This window comes from Mugil cephalus, chromosome 13 (genome assembly GCF_022458985.1).
Source record: "Mugil cephalus isolate CIBA_MC_2020 chromosome 13, CIBA_Mcephalus_1.1, whole genome shotgun sequence".
Classification (NCBI taxonomy): domain Eukaryota; kingdom Metazoa; phylum Chordata; class Actinopteri; order Mugiliformes; family Mugilidae; genus Mugil; species Mugil cephalus.
In genome coordinates this window covers 14,927,925-14,944,625 of record NC_061782.1, presented here as the reverse complement: position 1 = coordinate 14,944,625, position 16,701 = coordinate 14,927,925, and the positions used below count along the sequence as shown (strand labels likewise).

Below are 16,701 nucleotides of genomic sequence, written 5' to 3'. Positions count from 1 at the left end.
TTCTGCTCTCCAGAAAAAAACAGCCACACAAAAGTTCCTTTGATAGAAAGCAGATCAATTTTAATCTCAACAGGATCTTGTTAATTTTCCTCAACCTTGTGTTAAAGCTTCTAAGCCTATGATTACTGTGTGACATTTTAGATTTTTTATTACGTTAAATCTGTATTTTCTTGGAGCATTACGGTAAAGTGAGGCTAATCAAAAGTAAATATAACAGTGAGCAAAAACTGCTCAGCTCATCGGCCACATCCAATTAAGTCACAATTTATTTGTCATTTCCAAGTAGTCCGAGCGTCGGCTGACTTTGCCATTGAGGAGGAAGTCTGGCACTGTCGTGTTTTCTGCTGTTTTGGATTTGGTCTGGTCTGAGCACAGTGTAGAAATGAGAGGCGAGGAGAGGGATGCAGAAGCTACACTGGTACATGCAACATAGATACGATATACTATTTGCTGAAGAGGAGGAGAAAAAAAAAACACTTGCACTGCACTCTGGGTAATAGGACACCCATTTTCTTTTTACTCACAATAAATCACTACCAGTGAGTAGTTAAAATAAAGTGGCGTTTTCCAATGGCAGCAGGGAAGGAAATACATCAAAAGTGTGTCACTGGTCATAAAGAAACATGGGAAAAACAACAGAAGAGAACAAAACATGATAGAACAGAACATAGTGGAGGACAGAATTCCATTGCAGTAATGGAACTGTCATCTTTCTGAATGTAACTCTCTTCTTAAGCTTAAACATGACACCATGTCCCTCACCAGAGTCTGAGACGTGAGGATATTAAGAACAGAAGTAAACAGCTGATCTAAATAAAGCTGGAGTGTGGAAGGCCTGTTGATTCTATCGAGCTGGCAAAGAAAAAGTAATTAAAACAGACAAAAGAACTATTTTAAAACCGAGCTTTGTCCGTAACAGGCTGTTTACTGTAACCGCATGTGACCTTTTGAGGAAATAATCTCCTGAATTATTTATCCAGGGGCTAACACACCCTGACAAGTGACTACTGTACATAGGTCAGGTTGTATTCATGTGCCTTAATGGTTACGTTATGTCCGTATAAAGAAAGGAGACATTATTGATTTGACGGGGCCATTTGTGTATTGTGAAAAGTCTTAAAACTAACCGTTAGTGGCACATTAAGTCCACGACAAGTCACCGAGCTGAGTGCACTCGAGTGTGATGTGAAAAGACTGTAATACAGTCGATGGTGTGTTCTAATATTTAAAATGATGCTACAGAGAAATATGATGCGTCATAAAGTAACGCTCTATTCCATCTTATATTTTTCATTTTTCATCCAAGAGGGGAAACAAAGAGCTACAGAATATATGGAGTTTTTGAGAGATTTTCTTTACTGTCTCTGCAGCTGTCGATTAATACATTTTTATTGTATTTTAGTGATTTTAGTACTCATTTTTCATTTTTTTACTTAGCTACAGATTGCACAGATATCGAAGAGATTCAAGGGTTAAACCCAAACGAAAGCACATTTAAAGATGACGACACCTAAATTTTGACCAGGAAACAGAAATGTTTTGACTGATGACCATACCATAATGGATGTTATGGAGGTTCAAATGGGACCCATATCAAACACTTTCCTGAGAGTATAATGGTGTGACAACATTAAAATAAAAAGAACACAGTACAGGAGAACAAGTACACATTAAAAGGTATAGTATTAGTTTACAATCTTGTAAAACCTCAAGTGTAAAGTGACAGAAGGACCCACAGGTAGGTTTTGGGCTGAGAGGAAGGAGGGGGGGGGGAGCCATCTGGGCAAAACAAAGGCACGGATACTCACGTCGTTTGCAGCCGCACTTTTTGATCCGTTTGGGGTCTGTGATGTCATCGTGACAAGCTTTGCAGTAGAAAAATGCTCTAAAAGTGACACAGTATAAAACGTCAAGCACTTACAATGATCAAACTGACCTTTTGACATGATCGGCATCTGATTACCTCTTTACTTCTTTGGCATCACTAGCGATAAAGAATCCCAGTGTTCCCTCCTGCATCTTGACGTGGTTGCCCGGGTTGATGAGGATGCTGGGTAATTGAGAGACATACAGACACATAATGCTCGTTAAAGTCCAGACGGCGCCCAGTTCACTCACACAACACGCTAATCAAGAGGAATGGTACACACACTCGTTGGAGCCTTCAATCAGACCTGGATTGCACTTAGAGGGAAAGTTTTTCTCTGTTGTGTTGTGGCATACGCGTGTCAGTTATCATCAAACACACCTGCTCCTCTGATTTTGGGCGGATGTGATACTCACACGGATGGACAAAATGCACAAGGATATGATCGCACATTTAATTTTAATTCTTTTCTTTTCAGAATGGCGTCGCATTGCCCCAGGGGGAGGGGAGAGACGGAAAAGTACAAGTAAAGGGACGGGGGCAGAAAGAATTAAAATCATGGCCATGGGGTGGTTTTAGTCTGAAATACAGTCATCTAGTCAGAACAAATGTTATGATGGCCACTGAAACATGGCAGTAGTACAGAGAATGTACAGTAAGGTAGTTACCTCGGTTAGTATTTGACAGTGGGATGCAAGGGAATGAACAGCTCTTTTTTTTTCTTGTCAACACTAGGCTCGTATTATAGTCAAGGGAGCTACTCTAAGAAAATTGGTAGAAGTCAAAAAGTAGAACAAGTCTCCTTAATAGCAATAGTTGCTCTTCTCATTAGAATCCACGTCTAGCTTAATTTTCATTCAGTTATTTCCATTCCATTAAAAAGGCACAACTGTAACAATATTACTGCATTACAAGATGTATCACTGACACTATTTCTGTGACGGGTCGGACTCAGTGGAACAAAATCAGCATTGAGTAATTGGCTGTATCATTCCCCATTAATTAGACCAAGACGAAGATTAGACACCACATACATATACATATATATACACACATACATATATATATATATATGTATATATGCACACACTCACACCCACACACGCATACATAAACACACACACTGGTCATTAATGGTTACCTGTGGGCAACAATCATCAATGATGTGAGTGTGAACTAAGATATCAAAACACTGAACCCACAAACCTTTAAAGGTCACACTCCTTCAAAATAAAAGCCCAGATGAAAGATGATTTTGAACATTTTTGTCTCATTTACGATTCTATTATTAATTATTAGTAATAGTTAAACAAAATATTTAATAAAAAACTACTGCCAGGGTTGAGCCAATGTCTTCTCATGAATCTACGCATTGAGCATTTAATTTGAAAAGAATCTGTTTACATTCAAGGTAGACGTAAACATGTTAGATAGCGTCTAGCGCACTACATCTTTCCTCTGAGCTCCGGAAAAAGTTACATTGCAGAAAATAAACAAAACTAGTAAGGGAGCAATTGAATCCATACAGGTCTCGATCAAATTGCACCAGTCAGGCAGATCAGATTTTTCTTTCCACACTGCAGGAAGTAAAATAGCATCACTCAGATTGAATGGCCCCCAGAGAAGTAAACAGGCATTACACCTGGCATGCGCTTTAGTGAAAATAAAGAAAGAAACCAATCGAATCAAGACAATTTCCACGAACGTTGCTGCCCAAATCTGAGATTTTACAGGTGTGTCGATCCATTTTTCTTCAGTCGGGTGCAAACTTGTGAATAGAAGCTTTAAAAGCATGAAAACCTCATATTGTGAGCAACAAGGCAAGCATCAAACACCTTCAGTGTCATAGCATGCAGTTACTGAACAGAATGAAGAGGACAATAGTTAAACAGAAAGGCATAGCCACTGCAGCACAGGTATAGGGACAGGTACGTAGATGCAGACGGTTGCAGTAACTTCTGTGCAGTTGGATTGTTTCTCAAACACCAAACTGACAGGAAGTGACCTCACTTAAGAACATCTACTCGAGAGACGCACGAGCATGAACATGGTGGATGAGTTGTACAAAGATACACATTCACACACAAACTCTCCCTCTTAAGGTAATCTCACACACACACACAGACATACATACATACATACATAGAGACATACACACACACACATACATACATACACACACACATATGTACATACATACACACATACATACATACATACATACACACACACACACATACATACATACATACGTACATGCACAGATGGATATACATTTAGCACTGAGGACATGAGAGGGTGATGGAATGCAAAAGTGAAATGTGGGGCACGTAAATTAAAAATGTCAGCTTGGATAAACCTAATGCTATCCAAATTCAACAGCTCCATGCCATTCCTAGTGTGTAATATGATTAAACCAAATAAATAAATAAAGTAAAAAAGACTGGTGAGGTGCTGCTGATGTAATAAAACCATGAAGAAAAGACATGCTGTTATATCAGCCACCGCCTACAGCAATGGCAGATAATCAGTCAATTTGTTTCAAGATTAAATCCAAAACGTAGAACAACAGATTACCAGTGCTTATCGACACCACATCTGATGTCTAAGATATGTGTATACAACCTCCACACTTGATTTGGAGGCAAAGGACCACCAAGTACTGCTCTGGCAGTGATTTAAAAACACCAATGAGTGCGATACGTAGCTTGTCGACGCTAACAAACAGTAGGGCAACAACTGAGCAACACTGAAAAAGAACTGAAAGTGAGAGAAATAAACTAAGCAAAGGATTTGGTTAAGGACAAAACTGAAAAGATCAAATAAGAGGTAGATATGAAGAGGGTGAGTGTTTGGCCTTGGTACACCGACAACAGCAAAGACAAAGAAACAGCACTTCTACAAACATGTCCAATTTATCTATCCTCTCTCTGCCTGCAAAGAAGTTAGTGCATTAAGCACGAGGGACACCATAAAAAAGGAGTTAGAAAAAGAGGACTGCAAGATAGTGTTTGAAAAATATCCTTGGGGAAGCTCCCAAAGTCAGAAGCTTTAAAGTGGTGGAGAATGGGTGGAACTTTGGAAGTAAGATAAGGTAGAGGGCATACCGCTTGCGGCTTCTGCAAACAACAAGAAAAAATCTCAAATCAAACAGTTATCATGAACATAAAAGAAGAGGAGAATATAAGTGTTGTTGCTACTGTTTATCTGCCCATTTGCTAGCTAGGCCTTATATAGCAGCACGAGATGCAACTCTGCACACACGCACACACACACAACTCATATTTTCTCTGCTTGTCCGGCACTAAAATCCTCAACACCTAAAAATGATTGTGATATGTTTATCAAGTGCATAAGTGGCCCAGAATATTTAAAAAAAAAAAAAAAAAAAAAAAAATGCAAAATACTGTGTAATAGAAATTATGGGAGAAATTATATCTAAATATATAAATCAATTCATCTCACTTGGATGAATCAAACAAAAACAACATGTTTAGCCTGCTGGGGAGCATACAGCTGATAAAAAAATATAATTAAGCAAAAACATAACGTGATTACTTGACTTGAAATAACACAGGTTTCAGGTTTCTTTATGTTAAAATAACCATATCTGACGATACCCTGTCAGTATGTGAAAACATCTGACACAGGCGAACAGGGAAGGGTGGGTAAGATTTGGCAATTGAGATTACTGAAGATTAGTGATAGAGCCAACACTGAGTTAGCACTAATCAAACAGACTGAACACAGTAGAATGAAACAAGGTAATTATATAAATTTGGCATCTCTGAGCAGACAAAAAAAAGACAAGTCACTTAACACTTCTCTTAAACTCAATTTTTTTTTTTTTTGTTATGATTTGACCTGTGACTGTACAGTTACCTCCGTTAGGCGCATATAGTATATGCCAAGAGGAATGACATCTCAAAATGTAGTAGAATGTAATGCTTGTTATTTTAAAATGCAGGCTATAATAAAAAATTATTATTTTCATTTTCTAAAACAAAACATTTGGATGACTGCGTAGATTTTTGTGTTCGGTGACTGTCTTCTAGCTCTATCAAGTCATTTGAACCCAAGGATTTTACTGTGACGTGCTGCTGCTCAAATGTTCCCCCCAATGTGATCAAACGCAATATAAATATCAACTGGGATCAAAGCTGTGAAGAGAAAGTTCAAGATGTTTTATTAGAAGATTCACTCGAAGCACGGCACACGGTAGTTGAATGTTAGCACAAGTGTGCCTGATGTTATAGGAACAAAGATCCAGTATACAAACCTGCTCTCTCTCTGCTCAGACTTGTACTCAATGGCAATGAGCAACAGCTTCAGCTTCACGTAACACAGCCTGTAAAACAAGCGGAGTCATTAGAACAGAGAAGTATGTAAGCGGAAAATTGACATCTCAACACTGTTTTTTTTTTTTTTTTGTCCTTCTTTCTTCGCTTCAGCTACCTACCATTGGCACTGGGCTTGCTGAGCAGGGAAAGAGCGGTACTTACTCGCAGACAGTTGGGAAGGAGAGGCCTACAAAGGCACTGGACAAATACTCTGTGTACATCTCATTAGCCACTCCTTCAAGGTAATACTTCTGCCATGTGTCCTCCTCAATCTGACAAAAAAAAAAAAAGAAGCATGGAAATGTCACATGCGAGGATTAAGTAGGGAAGAAAAAAAAGCTTTCCTTTCAAATGTGGCCCAATGTGGTCCGCAGATGTTCCAGCACACAACATCAGCCCGGTCATTATAAGCTGTTCCATCATCTTTATGACATTAGAGCAGTTCTTTGATAAAGGCAAGCACCTCTTCAATTCTGAGCCACAGAGACGCTGAACAGATTCCACATGAAATGTCACAGTAAAATATGACGTGCCAAAATGACTGAAAACACACGAATAGAAGTCTTTCTCTGGACAAAGATGTCAAAGTTTCCCTGGGAATTTACTGTTTGAAAGATCTAGTCCATCTGTCAGCAGTGAACCTACTGTATCCACTTATGTTAGCCTGACCTCCAGTGCCTTCATAAATCATCTCGTGAACAAAAGTGCATTGTGAGTATTCATTCGTCCATATTGCTTCAGTCTGTTCAGACGGACAGACTCTGACAAGTTCATTTGTCCTCTATGTTACCTCAATGAAGGACCTCATGGAGAAGAGGTTGGCCAGCATGGTCGACAGGCCCTGGGCCAGACAGCTCTGGGCAATGAAGCCTGCCTTCAGCTCCGCCAAGCAGATAGCATCGTCACCTTCCTTCCAGTTCCAGCTCGGAATGTTCAGCAGATGGGCCTTGATCACATGACGAACAGAGAGGTCACACAACACAGGAAAATAAGCACATGAGTCACTCTGCTTAAAGGCATAGTTCGACAATTTAGGAAACACACAGTTCCATACCCCTCCCTCTCTGATATTAACATATGATAAATATGAAGAGACAGCAGCCCATTGGCAGGTTGTCAAAGATCAGACCAGAAAAAGGCAGGAAGAGCTGTCAAGCCTGGCTCTGTTCAATGGAACCAACGTCTACAGAGGAGTAAAGTTCACTCAACGTGATATCTCTTGTCTAATTTGTGTAGAAACAAACTGCAGAGGGGATGATCAATACTACACTCAAATATTTAAACCTACTACGCTAATAGCTACAACCAGACGTTGCACAAACGCAGGACTTTCAGGGGTAACAGCCAGCAGGCTTGGCTCTGTCTGATCTACACATTTACCTTTAAAGACTGATTCTAAGTAGCCACAGATACTGATCTCTTTGAGATCTAGTTAATTTGGAGTCAACCCCTTGTGCATTTTTGTGTGCGTCATCTACGTGTATGGTACATGTCTAAGTAACATCCACGGGAATGCCAGGACAAAAAATGTCCCAGCAGAACATGGTATTGTCACAAGGCAGTAAATGTTATTTCTCCAGCTACTGGTTATAATGTTGTGGCTGATCGGTGTAAATTCGTTTTACCTGAGTAGATTAATGATAATCTAACAGTTTGTCTTTAACTACCTGTTAACGTCAATGTTGAGCAGTATAGTGATTTAATTGAAAATATCAAAAGCTAGATGCATATTTTTATCACATAAAAAAATCAAGCTCTTCTCATTAAGTTATTTTTACTACTATATTAAACCCTGATCTATTATTTCCTCTCTAAGAAACGGGACCTCAGAACTATGAGTTACCCGCTGTGACTGGAGAGCAGTCTAGATGACGTCAATCAGTCAAGGCATCAGGGTATCTTACCTTATTGTGATATTGTAGCATCTGCGTGATTATTCTGATCTTGGGATGGTAGTTCTTGATGGAAATGACCCTTGAAAACACAGGAAAGCACAACGGACAGGTGAAACAACACCTCACCTGGTCAGTTTCTACTGATCTCAGTTCAGAGTTGGGAGGAGGCAATACCTCATGATGTTGGAGGCATCTTCAGCATCAGGGTCTGCACAATATTTGTTGGCCAGTATCAAACAGGCATCTGCTGACTCGATCTAAGGACAATAGAAAGAGATCTGTCAGCACTGGAACACATGTCAGTGTGCTTCAGACAATATTGTCTTTCTCACATAAGATATAATCTTTCATTGTTTTCTTCTGTCTCTCGATTTTGTTTAAAAAGAAGTGAACTGATGTACAGAATTTTGTCTTTAATTTGTAAAAATCTGTCCACACTCAAGTTTAAGAAGGGCTGTCTGTAATCTCATGTAGTCTTGTCTGTCCAAGAGTCTCGTCACTAATGGTACCTTCACTCGGGCCAGATCGTGAGGGTTGAGAACAGATCCCTGGTAGAACTCTACTTGAGTAAAATGACGTTTGAACAAGGCTTCCAGCTCAAGATTAGGGGAAATACTAGCACACAAGAGAAGAGAGGAAAAGGGTTAGAGCATGTATGGAAACCTCACATATAGAAAATAGTTCGGCGCTAACCTATATGTGGTGATATTAAAAAAAAAAATTAACTTACTTATGGAGAAAAACTATTTCTACATTGACATCATCCCTGTCCTTGTGTAGGAAGTCTTTGAGGAAGTTGGAGACACTTTCGAGGGTAATATGACCACAAACCACAATATGCCTGGAAGGGGGGGGAGAAATCATCTTGAGTGGGCAACATAAATCACTGCAGACACTGGCATGTCTCCCAAAGATAATCAGTCAAACCAAAGTACTCTAACATCTAACTCAAATGTAGACTGAAAAAAACTATATACATGTCAAGAAATGTCATCTCAAAGCAAACAAGTAATTGAATTATATCTTTTTGCCATAAAAGTGAACATTTTTCCCTCCATGTATTGAAAGTGGTTAAATTCTGCACGACAAGTGCAATCAAACACTCAACTCTGAACCACTTTAGAAAATCTAAGATACAATCATACAGCCCACACTGGTCGGATTGTCATCCGTTCTCAATATAAAAACTGTCCCTACGGCCAAACCACCCCGCTTGTGAGCTGAATGGATGTTGACAAAGACATGTACATCAATATGCCCGTGCTTTTATAGAGAACATTACAAAAACTCTCAAAATGATTTGGAGGCCTGTGGTTGACAAAAATTCTAAACAGGACGTCAGAGTATTTGACAGGCCTCTGGCAGGATTCAGTAGTGCATTACAGCCGAGAGATCTGTCAGACGCGGCATGGGGCTGATTACAGCCATAAGGAAGTCAGAGGTTAGTTTGGAACGGTTCGAGGACTGAGGTTGTGTCCCTGTTTGTCCTCCGTCTGCACTTCGGAGTGATCACAGTCAAAGGCCATCTTCATATTTATGTCAACTTTGAGATGAGGCTCTGTTTGGATGGAGGAAACTTTGTGTGCTTGTGTAGTCATGGTATTCAGTGTCTAATCTGACCATTACATGTACTACAACGTGCAACGGTCTTTATGAAAATAAAAAATATTCTCTTCCAGACATGTGTTTGTTTAAAATCTGTGTCTTTAAGATAACTTGGAACTGTTACAGTTATTTAATAAAGTGGTTGTAGTTGTTGTCATTGAGAACACTTTATTTAGAATAAAGCTGATTCTGATTGAACCACTTCATAAGCTTAGTTTTTAGCAGTAAGTTGAGTTACTCTGTTGGTTAAATATCACATGTGAGGCCTTAGCGCCAAACTTTGCTCACTAGAATCCAGCACTTATATTGACACGGATTAGAGTGGACACTCGGCAGACGCCTTAATTGCCCTGTGGAGCCCTGTAAGGCAGTATGTGTAATGACAATGGCCTTATCCACTACTTGACATGCCAGGAGACAACTGAACCACTTTAGCTTTGAGTGCCTGGGCACTGGACTGCGTTGCATTTAACACTTGCTGTATTAAGTTACTTTTTCCTTAAATAAAAAATTTCTGCCGTCTTATAGGCTCACTGTGTAAGTTCTTATCATCCCAACAGATTTGTTATGACAGGTTTCCTTCAATCTATTATCATGCTGTTATAAGGCCACTCTGGCGAACACGTTAACCTTTAAAAGTTAATGTCTAAAATTGAACAGGACATTAGTGAAATCTGACTCACTTTGGCAGGTTTAAGGGAAACATAGATATTTATTGATGTTAGATGAGAGCCATAGCCCAGAGTGTTCTCCTACCCCAGTACCAGATGGACCGGGTAGGGCTGAACTAAAGTGGACTTGGCAAAAGTAATGCGACAGACATAGTGAGGGAATGACAGTTCGTGGATGTAGCAGGATATAATGGGATTCGCAGATGTTGCCTTTGTCCTTTAAGAGAATCTAATGAGCAGGCGCGATTGCATGGTTGGCCGGAGTTGGGCAAAGAACCGTGCGGTCTTACAAGCTGATGAGCTGGGATGTCTGTGAGCAGCCAGCAGAATTTGGCTTGAGATGGCTCTCATTTCATTATGTAAAAAAAAAAAAAATGTTTCCATGTTTTCCCATTTGAGTATCAAATGTCCTTTACATGAGTGAAAGATACATAAAGATTTATTAGTTATTGGTTTGTGTAGATTTAAACTCACGCAAAGTAAAGCACAAACCTGAACGTGTAAGTACATGTGCATAGCATGTACAAGAAACACATGTGGTGGTTTTCTCAGTAAGGCACATATTTCCCTCTCGTGTATTATACATAATTTCTTCCCTTGGTCAGGCCACTAATATAAGTCTTTAAGACAGAAATATCCACTTAATAGACATTATTAAAAGTGACTTTCTCTCCTGACATGTCCTATTTCCTGTTCGCCATAGTGGCATCAGATTTAATACGGAGTACATTAGCCAGTGAAACACAATATGGGAAAGGGATATCAGAGATGATGATTCAAACGTTTATAATCGCTTCAAGAACCGAATACCTCCCTGTAATTGTGCAGTACAACCTAACCAAATAGAGATGTACCTAAAATCAAATTGCAACACTTCAAAGGCACATATTTTTACAAGAAACAACTCAGAAAATAAAAACAAAAATTAAAAAATAAAAAATGTGCCACACATTCACATTAAATGCAAAAGGGGTATTAACAGAGCATGCACACGCAAGCACAAAAGCAAAAAAAGAAAAAAAGCATGCAGTCAGGAAGCATATCAGAATGTCAATGGGGCTACACTGAATACAAAATGAACAAACACAGAGCTCAAACATCAGCAACAGAGGTCACAACAGAGGTACTGCTCTAATCCTTAGGTCAGTGATGAAACTTACAGCAAGAATCATCATTGGAGCATTGCAATTTACACAAAGTTGTTGAACAAGGCCACGTGTAGCCATTAGAAGCTAAATCATTTACAGAGCTGTTTTATCAGAGCTATTATTTATTGTTTTAAGTCATTTTGGAACCCAACCAAATGTACTTTTTAAAATGATGTCAATATATGTGTGTGTGTGTGTGCGCGCTTATCTCTGATAGTGTAGGAGTCTCTGGGTCTGCACGCCTCAAGTTGCTTAGCCCTAATAAAGGACTTTCAAAGGTGTATGTGAGAGTTCAGCCAGGGTTGAAGTCAGTTTCCGTGCCAACCCCTGTGTTAGAGCTGGGGCTAATGGAAACCATAGAGTCATAATGGAAACCACAGAGCCCCGAGCGCAGTGGGCGCCAACAGAACGCAACACTTGTCATTATTATATCAGCGCACACAGGCTGAGAGCTGTCACTAAACTCATGGGTGTATGCTACACTGCACAGGGTACTGTAAGCAACACTAGCATGAAACCGAAATCCAGTATGGATCCATCTCACTTCCAAATAACCTCAGAGGCCTGTTTCAAATGACAGCAGCCACAGATGAAATGAGGGCTTACGCTTAAAAAACGTTCAGTGTTTCATGACCTCACTGTCTGCGAGCACTGTGATCAGTCGGATAATTGTAATCTCCAAATCTCATTTTCATCATCATTTCTTTCTTCTTCTTTTTTTTATTTTTTTTGTGCTGACAGCTGCTAAACGATAACGCACTGAACCATGATGGCAGTCCTGAATTCACATGACAAACCAGCTTCTAATGAGTCAAGTTCAACACGTACGCGTCTAAAGGATTACGCAAAAGTCAGTGAGCCTACGTGTTTGGTGGGTAGCTTCTGATTGTTACCATGTGCTATTACTATATGTCTAACCAGAAAAGAAAAAATGATGGAAGGGGGTGTGGAAGGAGAAAATAAAGTGTGTGGGAGAAACTATTCTTGGTCTTGACAAGGGCTTTTTTCAGCACCCATCTGTTAGTCTGGACTAACAGACTAACAGAAGTCTCTGGCCAAACATAACATTTCATCAATCTTATCTCAATGACAGGCAAACATTATTGAACAAAGGCTTTTTTTTTTTTTTGATGCCTCTTTCTTCTGCTGACTCCTTAGAATCTGCTACCTCGAACGGAATGACTCAAACTGATGGGAGTGCGAATAGGGAAGAGAAACAAGGTGAGAAAGAGAAGACAGAACGTAGTAGCAGACGCCGAGTGCTGTCGAAAACAAGAAGAGGGGAAAAAGAAGAAGCCCTAGCCTCCCTGCTGTGGACACGCCGCATTTTGATCCAATCTGTATGCTGAGTATCAGTAAGGTTTGAGCCATGAGGGGGAAGAGAAGAGTACTGCACGATAAGCACTGTGGTATTCATGTAGAAACAATAAAATGACCACAGTGTCACAAACTTTACAGAGCACTGGAGCCTCCGCTGCGAGAGGCCGACCACACGCACACATAACGACAAGAGCTTCTGGAGAGACAAACTCCAACCACCACACAAACAACAAGAACCGGGCGAGCACCGAGAACCAAGCAGGCAAAGCAAGCCAAAAGCAATTCAATAGCCTCCAATGGGAGCGAGGCATCCAGCATTCAGGGTGTGGGAGCTGACTGAAGATCAGGGCCAGAGTAATGTCAAGCATTGATGGAGGCGATGTGCTAGCGGTGAGAGACAACGGAGGGGTGACTTGTTCATCGGGTCTGCGATCGATGAAGAAGCCACGAGTCTGCAGGAACTAGAAAGCATGCCTGATATGATGCAGTTACAGAAAGGTAACTCCATAAAACATGCAGAAACTCAAGCAGAAAAAATAAAAATAGACAAGAAAAGAAATCCTGCAACGTTCATTGAGATTGATGATGCTTAGAAAGACCACCAATGATAATGCACTTGCAGATGTTTGAAGCTTTCTATTTTCTTGTGGGAAAATCCTTTAAAAGAGGATAGTAGGGATTTCATGACTATTTTCTTTCACTTTGGTGGACTAATTTATCCCTATAGGAAAGACTGCATTAATGACAAGCACTGGGCACATGTACAGTATATTGCGTAGAAGCAGCCTAAGAGTTGAAGAGTGCAGTAGTCATGAAAGCTCTATTTTCCAAATCAAATCAAAGCGCAACACGGGATGTGTCAAGGAGGACAGAGAAAATGAACGGCACACAAATGACTTCAGGAAAGCTCTGAATGAAGGACAGATAGAGGCAGATCGAGAAAAAAGGCAGAGAGAGAAAGAAGATCGAGTGAGAAAGAGTGAGAGTGAGAGTAAAGGGGCATGGACATGTGTGTCCTAATGGCCAAGGTCTCCAGTCACGCAGTGTGACTTGACGTAATGTAACTTTACTTTAACTGGACTTTAACATTACTCTTCTAAAAGTGAACTAACCCCGAGTAACTAGCAACTCTTAGGGGGTGCACTTGAGTCACACAACCACACCTTGTCTGGATTTCAACTTACTTTCTGCCTCGTGTCGAGTTATAACTCCCTCCGTATTTCTTCCGATTAAGGATGAGAGCAGCAATTTCTGGCACGTAGCGAGCAAACATGGCCTACATGCATGGAACAGAAAAAAGAAAAAGGCATGCAGAGAGGGTTCTACCGCACACAGAAAAACAGCAGAACCATCTGGAATACTTACTTTCTCCCATTAACCGCACTATAGGAACCACCATATTTCTTGCGGTTTCCTATTAACTCTATGATTTCAGGGACGTAGCTGGCAAACATGGCCTAAGGAGAAGATAGAAGACAAGAAGAAGAGACTAAAAAAGAGACTGGTACGCCGAAGAGCGGGTCGTGTGGGAACTGGTGTACGTATCCAGATTTCTGATGGGAGAAAATTACTATTTTGATATTTAAATAAATGTAAAAATAGAAAAAAATATATGTATATATCTCTCTTGTCGTCTGCTGAGATTTGCTAAATGCCGTAATAATGAGAGAGATAGATTTAAATACCGAAAAAAAAAAGAAAAAAAAGCTGTAGAGAAAAAGTAGCCCCGGCGTTTTAAAACAAATACTTTTGGAAATGGTTTGGTCATTGTTCAAGAATTTTGTCACAGCTGATGAGTCTGTCTGGACAGCATCGTTTTAAAAACCTGAGTTAAAAACCTATGTGCCATGTTTTGTCCAACAAACACAGATGATCTGGCAGGTTGATTTGAATAGGCCCACCTGATGGTCCACAGCTGCAAAACACATTAAGACTCATTTGTTGGGCTAGGAAATGAGCTGGATGCATTTTGCAATGTTTCACAGCCTGTTTTTACGGAAAGGGGTTGTTTCTAGCTACCAATGGGATTCTCACTGACATTACTTGCGCACAGTCTAGAACAGGTGTCTCAAACTCAGACTAGTAACAGAAAAACATAATAACCTATCAATAATAACAATTACAGATTTTTATCTTAATTTTAGTGCAAAAAGGTACATTACGGTTTACATTTAAGGAATTTTCAGCGTTACAGCGTTATGTCCGCAACTCTTACTATGCACACTATTGGAGAAATTGGAAATAGCACTTTTATTGAAAAATTGCATGTTATTTTTGCACTTTGCAAATTCGTGGGTCAGATTAGATCTTCTGCTGGCCTGTTTTTGGGCTGCGTGCCATATGTTTGACACCCCTTTTCCAGAATTAGAAACTAAGAGGTGCCCTCAGCCTCGGAAATACATGCTTAGATCATGCAGGAATACTGTGACATTATGCGAGTTTGATCTAATCCCTGGCTTTAAAATACTTCCAGCGTGGAGTCATTATTTAGGCACTGCTGCTGATAGGAAGCAGGCTAAAGTACTAGCCTAAAGGCTTCCAGAGCTCTCAGCACTGAGGAAAAACACGCAATCTATCACCATGGCCACAATAAGCTACACATCCACACAGCTGTATGTCATCAGCGCTTGCGGATTTCTGTCCAAATACAGAATGGAGTAACTGTGATCTGGCTTAATCATCCGTTCTCTGTAAGGGAATACAGGGGAAGCGCGGTCTTCTGTATATGTGAGTGCTTACAGGTGTGTGCACCCGTGCGTGTTTAAGTTGCTAGTCTAGTGGCAGCCCAACAGGACGCTACATCCGAGGAAGGTGAGAGGGAGAGGAGCGGGAGGCTGCTGTTGCTATGGTAACAGTCAGGCAGGCCTAAGCCTCATCTCCCTGCCGCTGTGTTTGTTGGAATTGTGGGAGGAGACACGGAAGGAAGGGTGTCCTGAAACCGCAACTGCTTTTAAGAGAACAGTAACAACATTATCAGGCAAAAAGCTTATACTCTAATCGAACAGATACAGGAAGGACACATCGGGGAAGGGTACAAGGGAGCACTTGGACCTACAGTAGACACGATACAGTAGGCTAAACAGAAGGATACAACTACAATGTGACGAAGAAATAACATGTAGCAGTAAAGGCAATATAGCTCTAGCAATGTAAAAACACTGTACTTATATATCACATATGCATTTAGTCTAGAAATTAAAACTTTAGGCTTTTCATTTTACGTGGACGATCTATTGATGGGGGCAGGCAGGATGTCAAAGGGGAAGAGGGGAGACAGGGAGAAAGAAAAGTCTGTTTTTTTTTTTTTTTTTTTACCAAACCGCCGAGGATGAAGAAGACCATGAAGAGGCGCCCCAGGGTGGTTTTCGCACAGACGTCGCCGTAGCCCACCGTCGACATAGTCACCATCAGCAAGTAGACACACTCCCAATAGGATAGTGACTGGGAATTTTGGAAGTTTTCCCAAGGATCCCCTGAGTTTTCCACCTAAAAGTTGAGATGGAAGAGGTTAACGACTCTGATTAGACACGACTCTCACCAGGAGTTTATAAACAGGGTTCCGTAAAATAAACAATTTCATCAAATTTGATTAAAACCAGCTAGAAGCGCTCCACAGCAGGTTCTGCATGCATGCTTTTTGTATAATGAGCTTTGACTACCATCTAGTGGTTAAACAGTTAACTGTGTGATGAGAAACAAATAATATAAAAGGCACAATATACACTGTATAAAACAGAAGAAATGTAACACATTTTTCCTATACTAGCAGTTGGTAATGACAAGAAATATGAGAGGAGGAAAGTCTATAACTAGAACTGGAGAAGTTGCAGATTCCTGGGTCAGTAGTTAGAACCA

At 40.3% G+C, this 16,701-nt stretch overlaps 1 protein-coding gene across 23 annotated transcripts in view; it reads right to left on the bottom strand.

The window, feature by feature from the left end:
* Positions 1 to 16,701, bottom strand: part of kcnma1a (potassium large conductance calcium-activated channel, subfamily M, alpha member 1a) — a 134,019-nt gene that overhangs the window by 37,306 nt on the left and 80,012 nt on the right. For 7 of the 23 annotated variants that reach the window (XM_047603057.1, XM_047603060.1, XM_047603062.1 and 4 more), the window contains 12 exons: positions 16,162 to 16,332; positions 14,212 to 14,303; positions 8,833 to 8,943; positions 8,612 to 8,717; positions 8,277 to 8,359; positions 8,112 to 8,181; positions 6,998 to 7,153; positions 6,370 to 6,479; positions 6,147 to 6,215; positions 4,975 to 4,986; positions 1,964 to 2,050; positions 1,809 to 1,885 (listed from right to left, as the gene is read on the bottom strand). In XM_047603057.1, coding sequence (XP_047459013.1) covers positions 1,809 to 1,885; positions 1,964 to 2,050; positions 4,975 to 4,986; positions 6,147 to 6,215; positions 6,370 to 6,479; positions 6,998 to 7,153; positions 8,112 to 8,181; positions 8,277 to 8,359; positions 8,612 to 8,717; positions 8,833 to 8,943; positions 14,212 to 14,303; positions 16,162 to 16,332 — 1,144 coding nt within the window. Of the gene's footprint in view, positions 1 to 524; positions 534 to 1,808; positions 1,886 to 1,963; positions 2,051 to 4,974; positions 4,987 to 6,146; positions 6,216 to 6,369; positions 6,480 to 6,997; positions 7,154 to 8,111; positions 8,182 to 8,276; positions 8,360 to 8,611; positions 8,718 to 8,832; positions 8,944 to 14,030; positions 14,123 to 14,211; positions 14,304 to 16,161; positions 16,333 to 16,701 lie in introns of all 23 variants that reach the window. The other 16 variants (XM_047603059.1, XM_047603063.1, XM_047603069.1 and 13 more) reach the window with 7 other exon arrangements.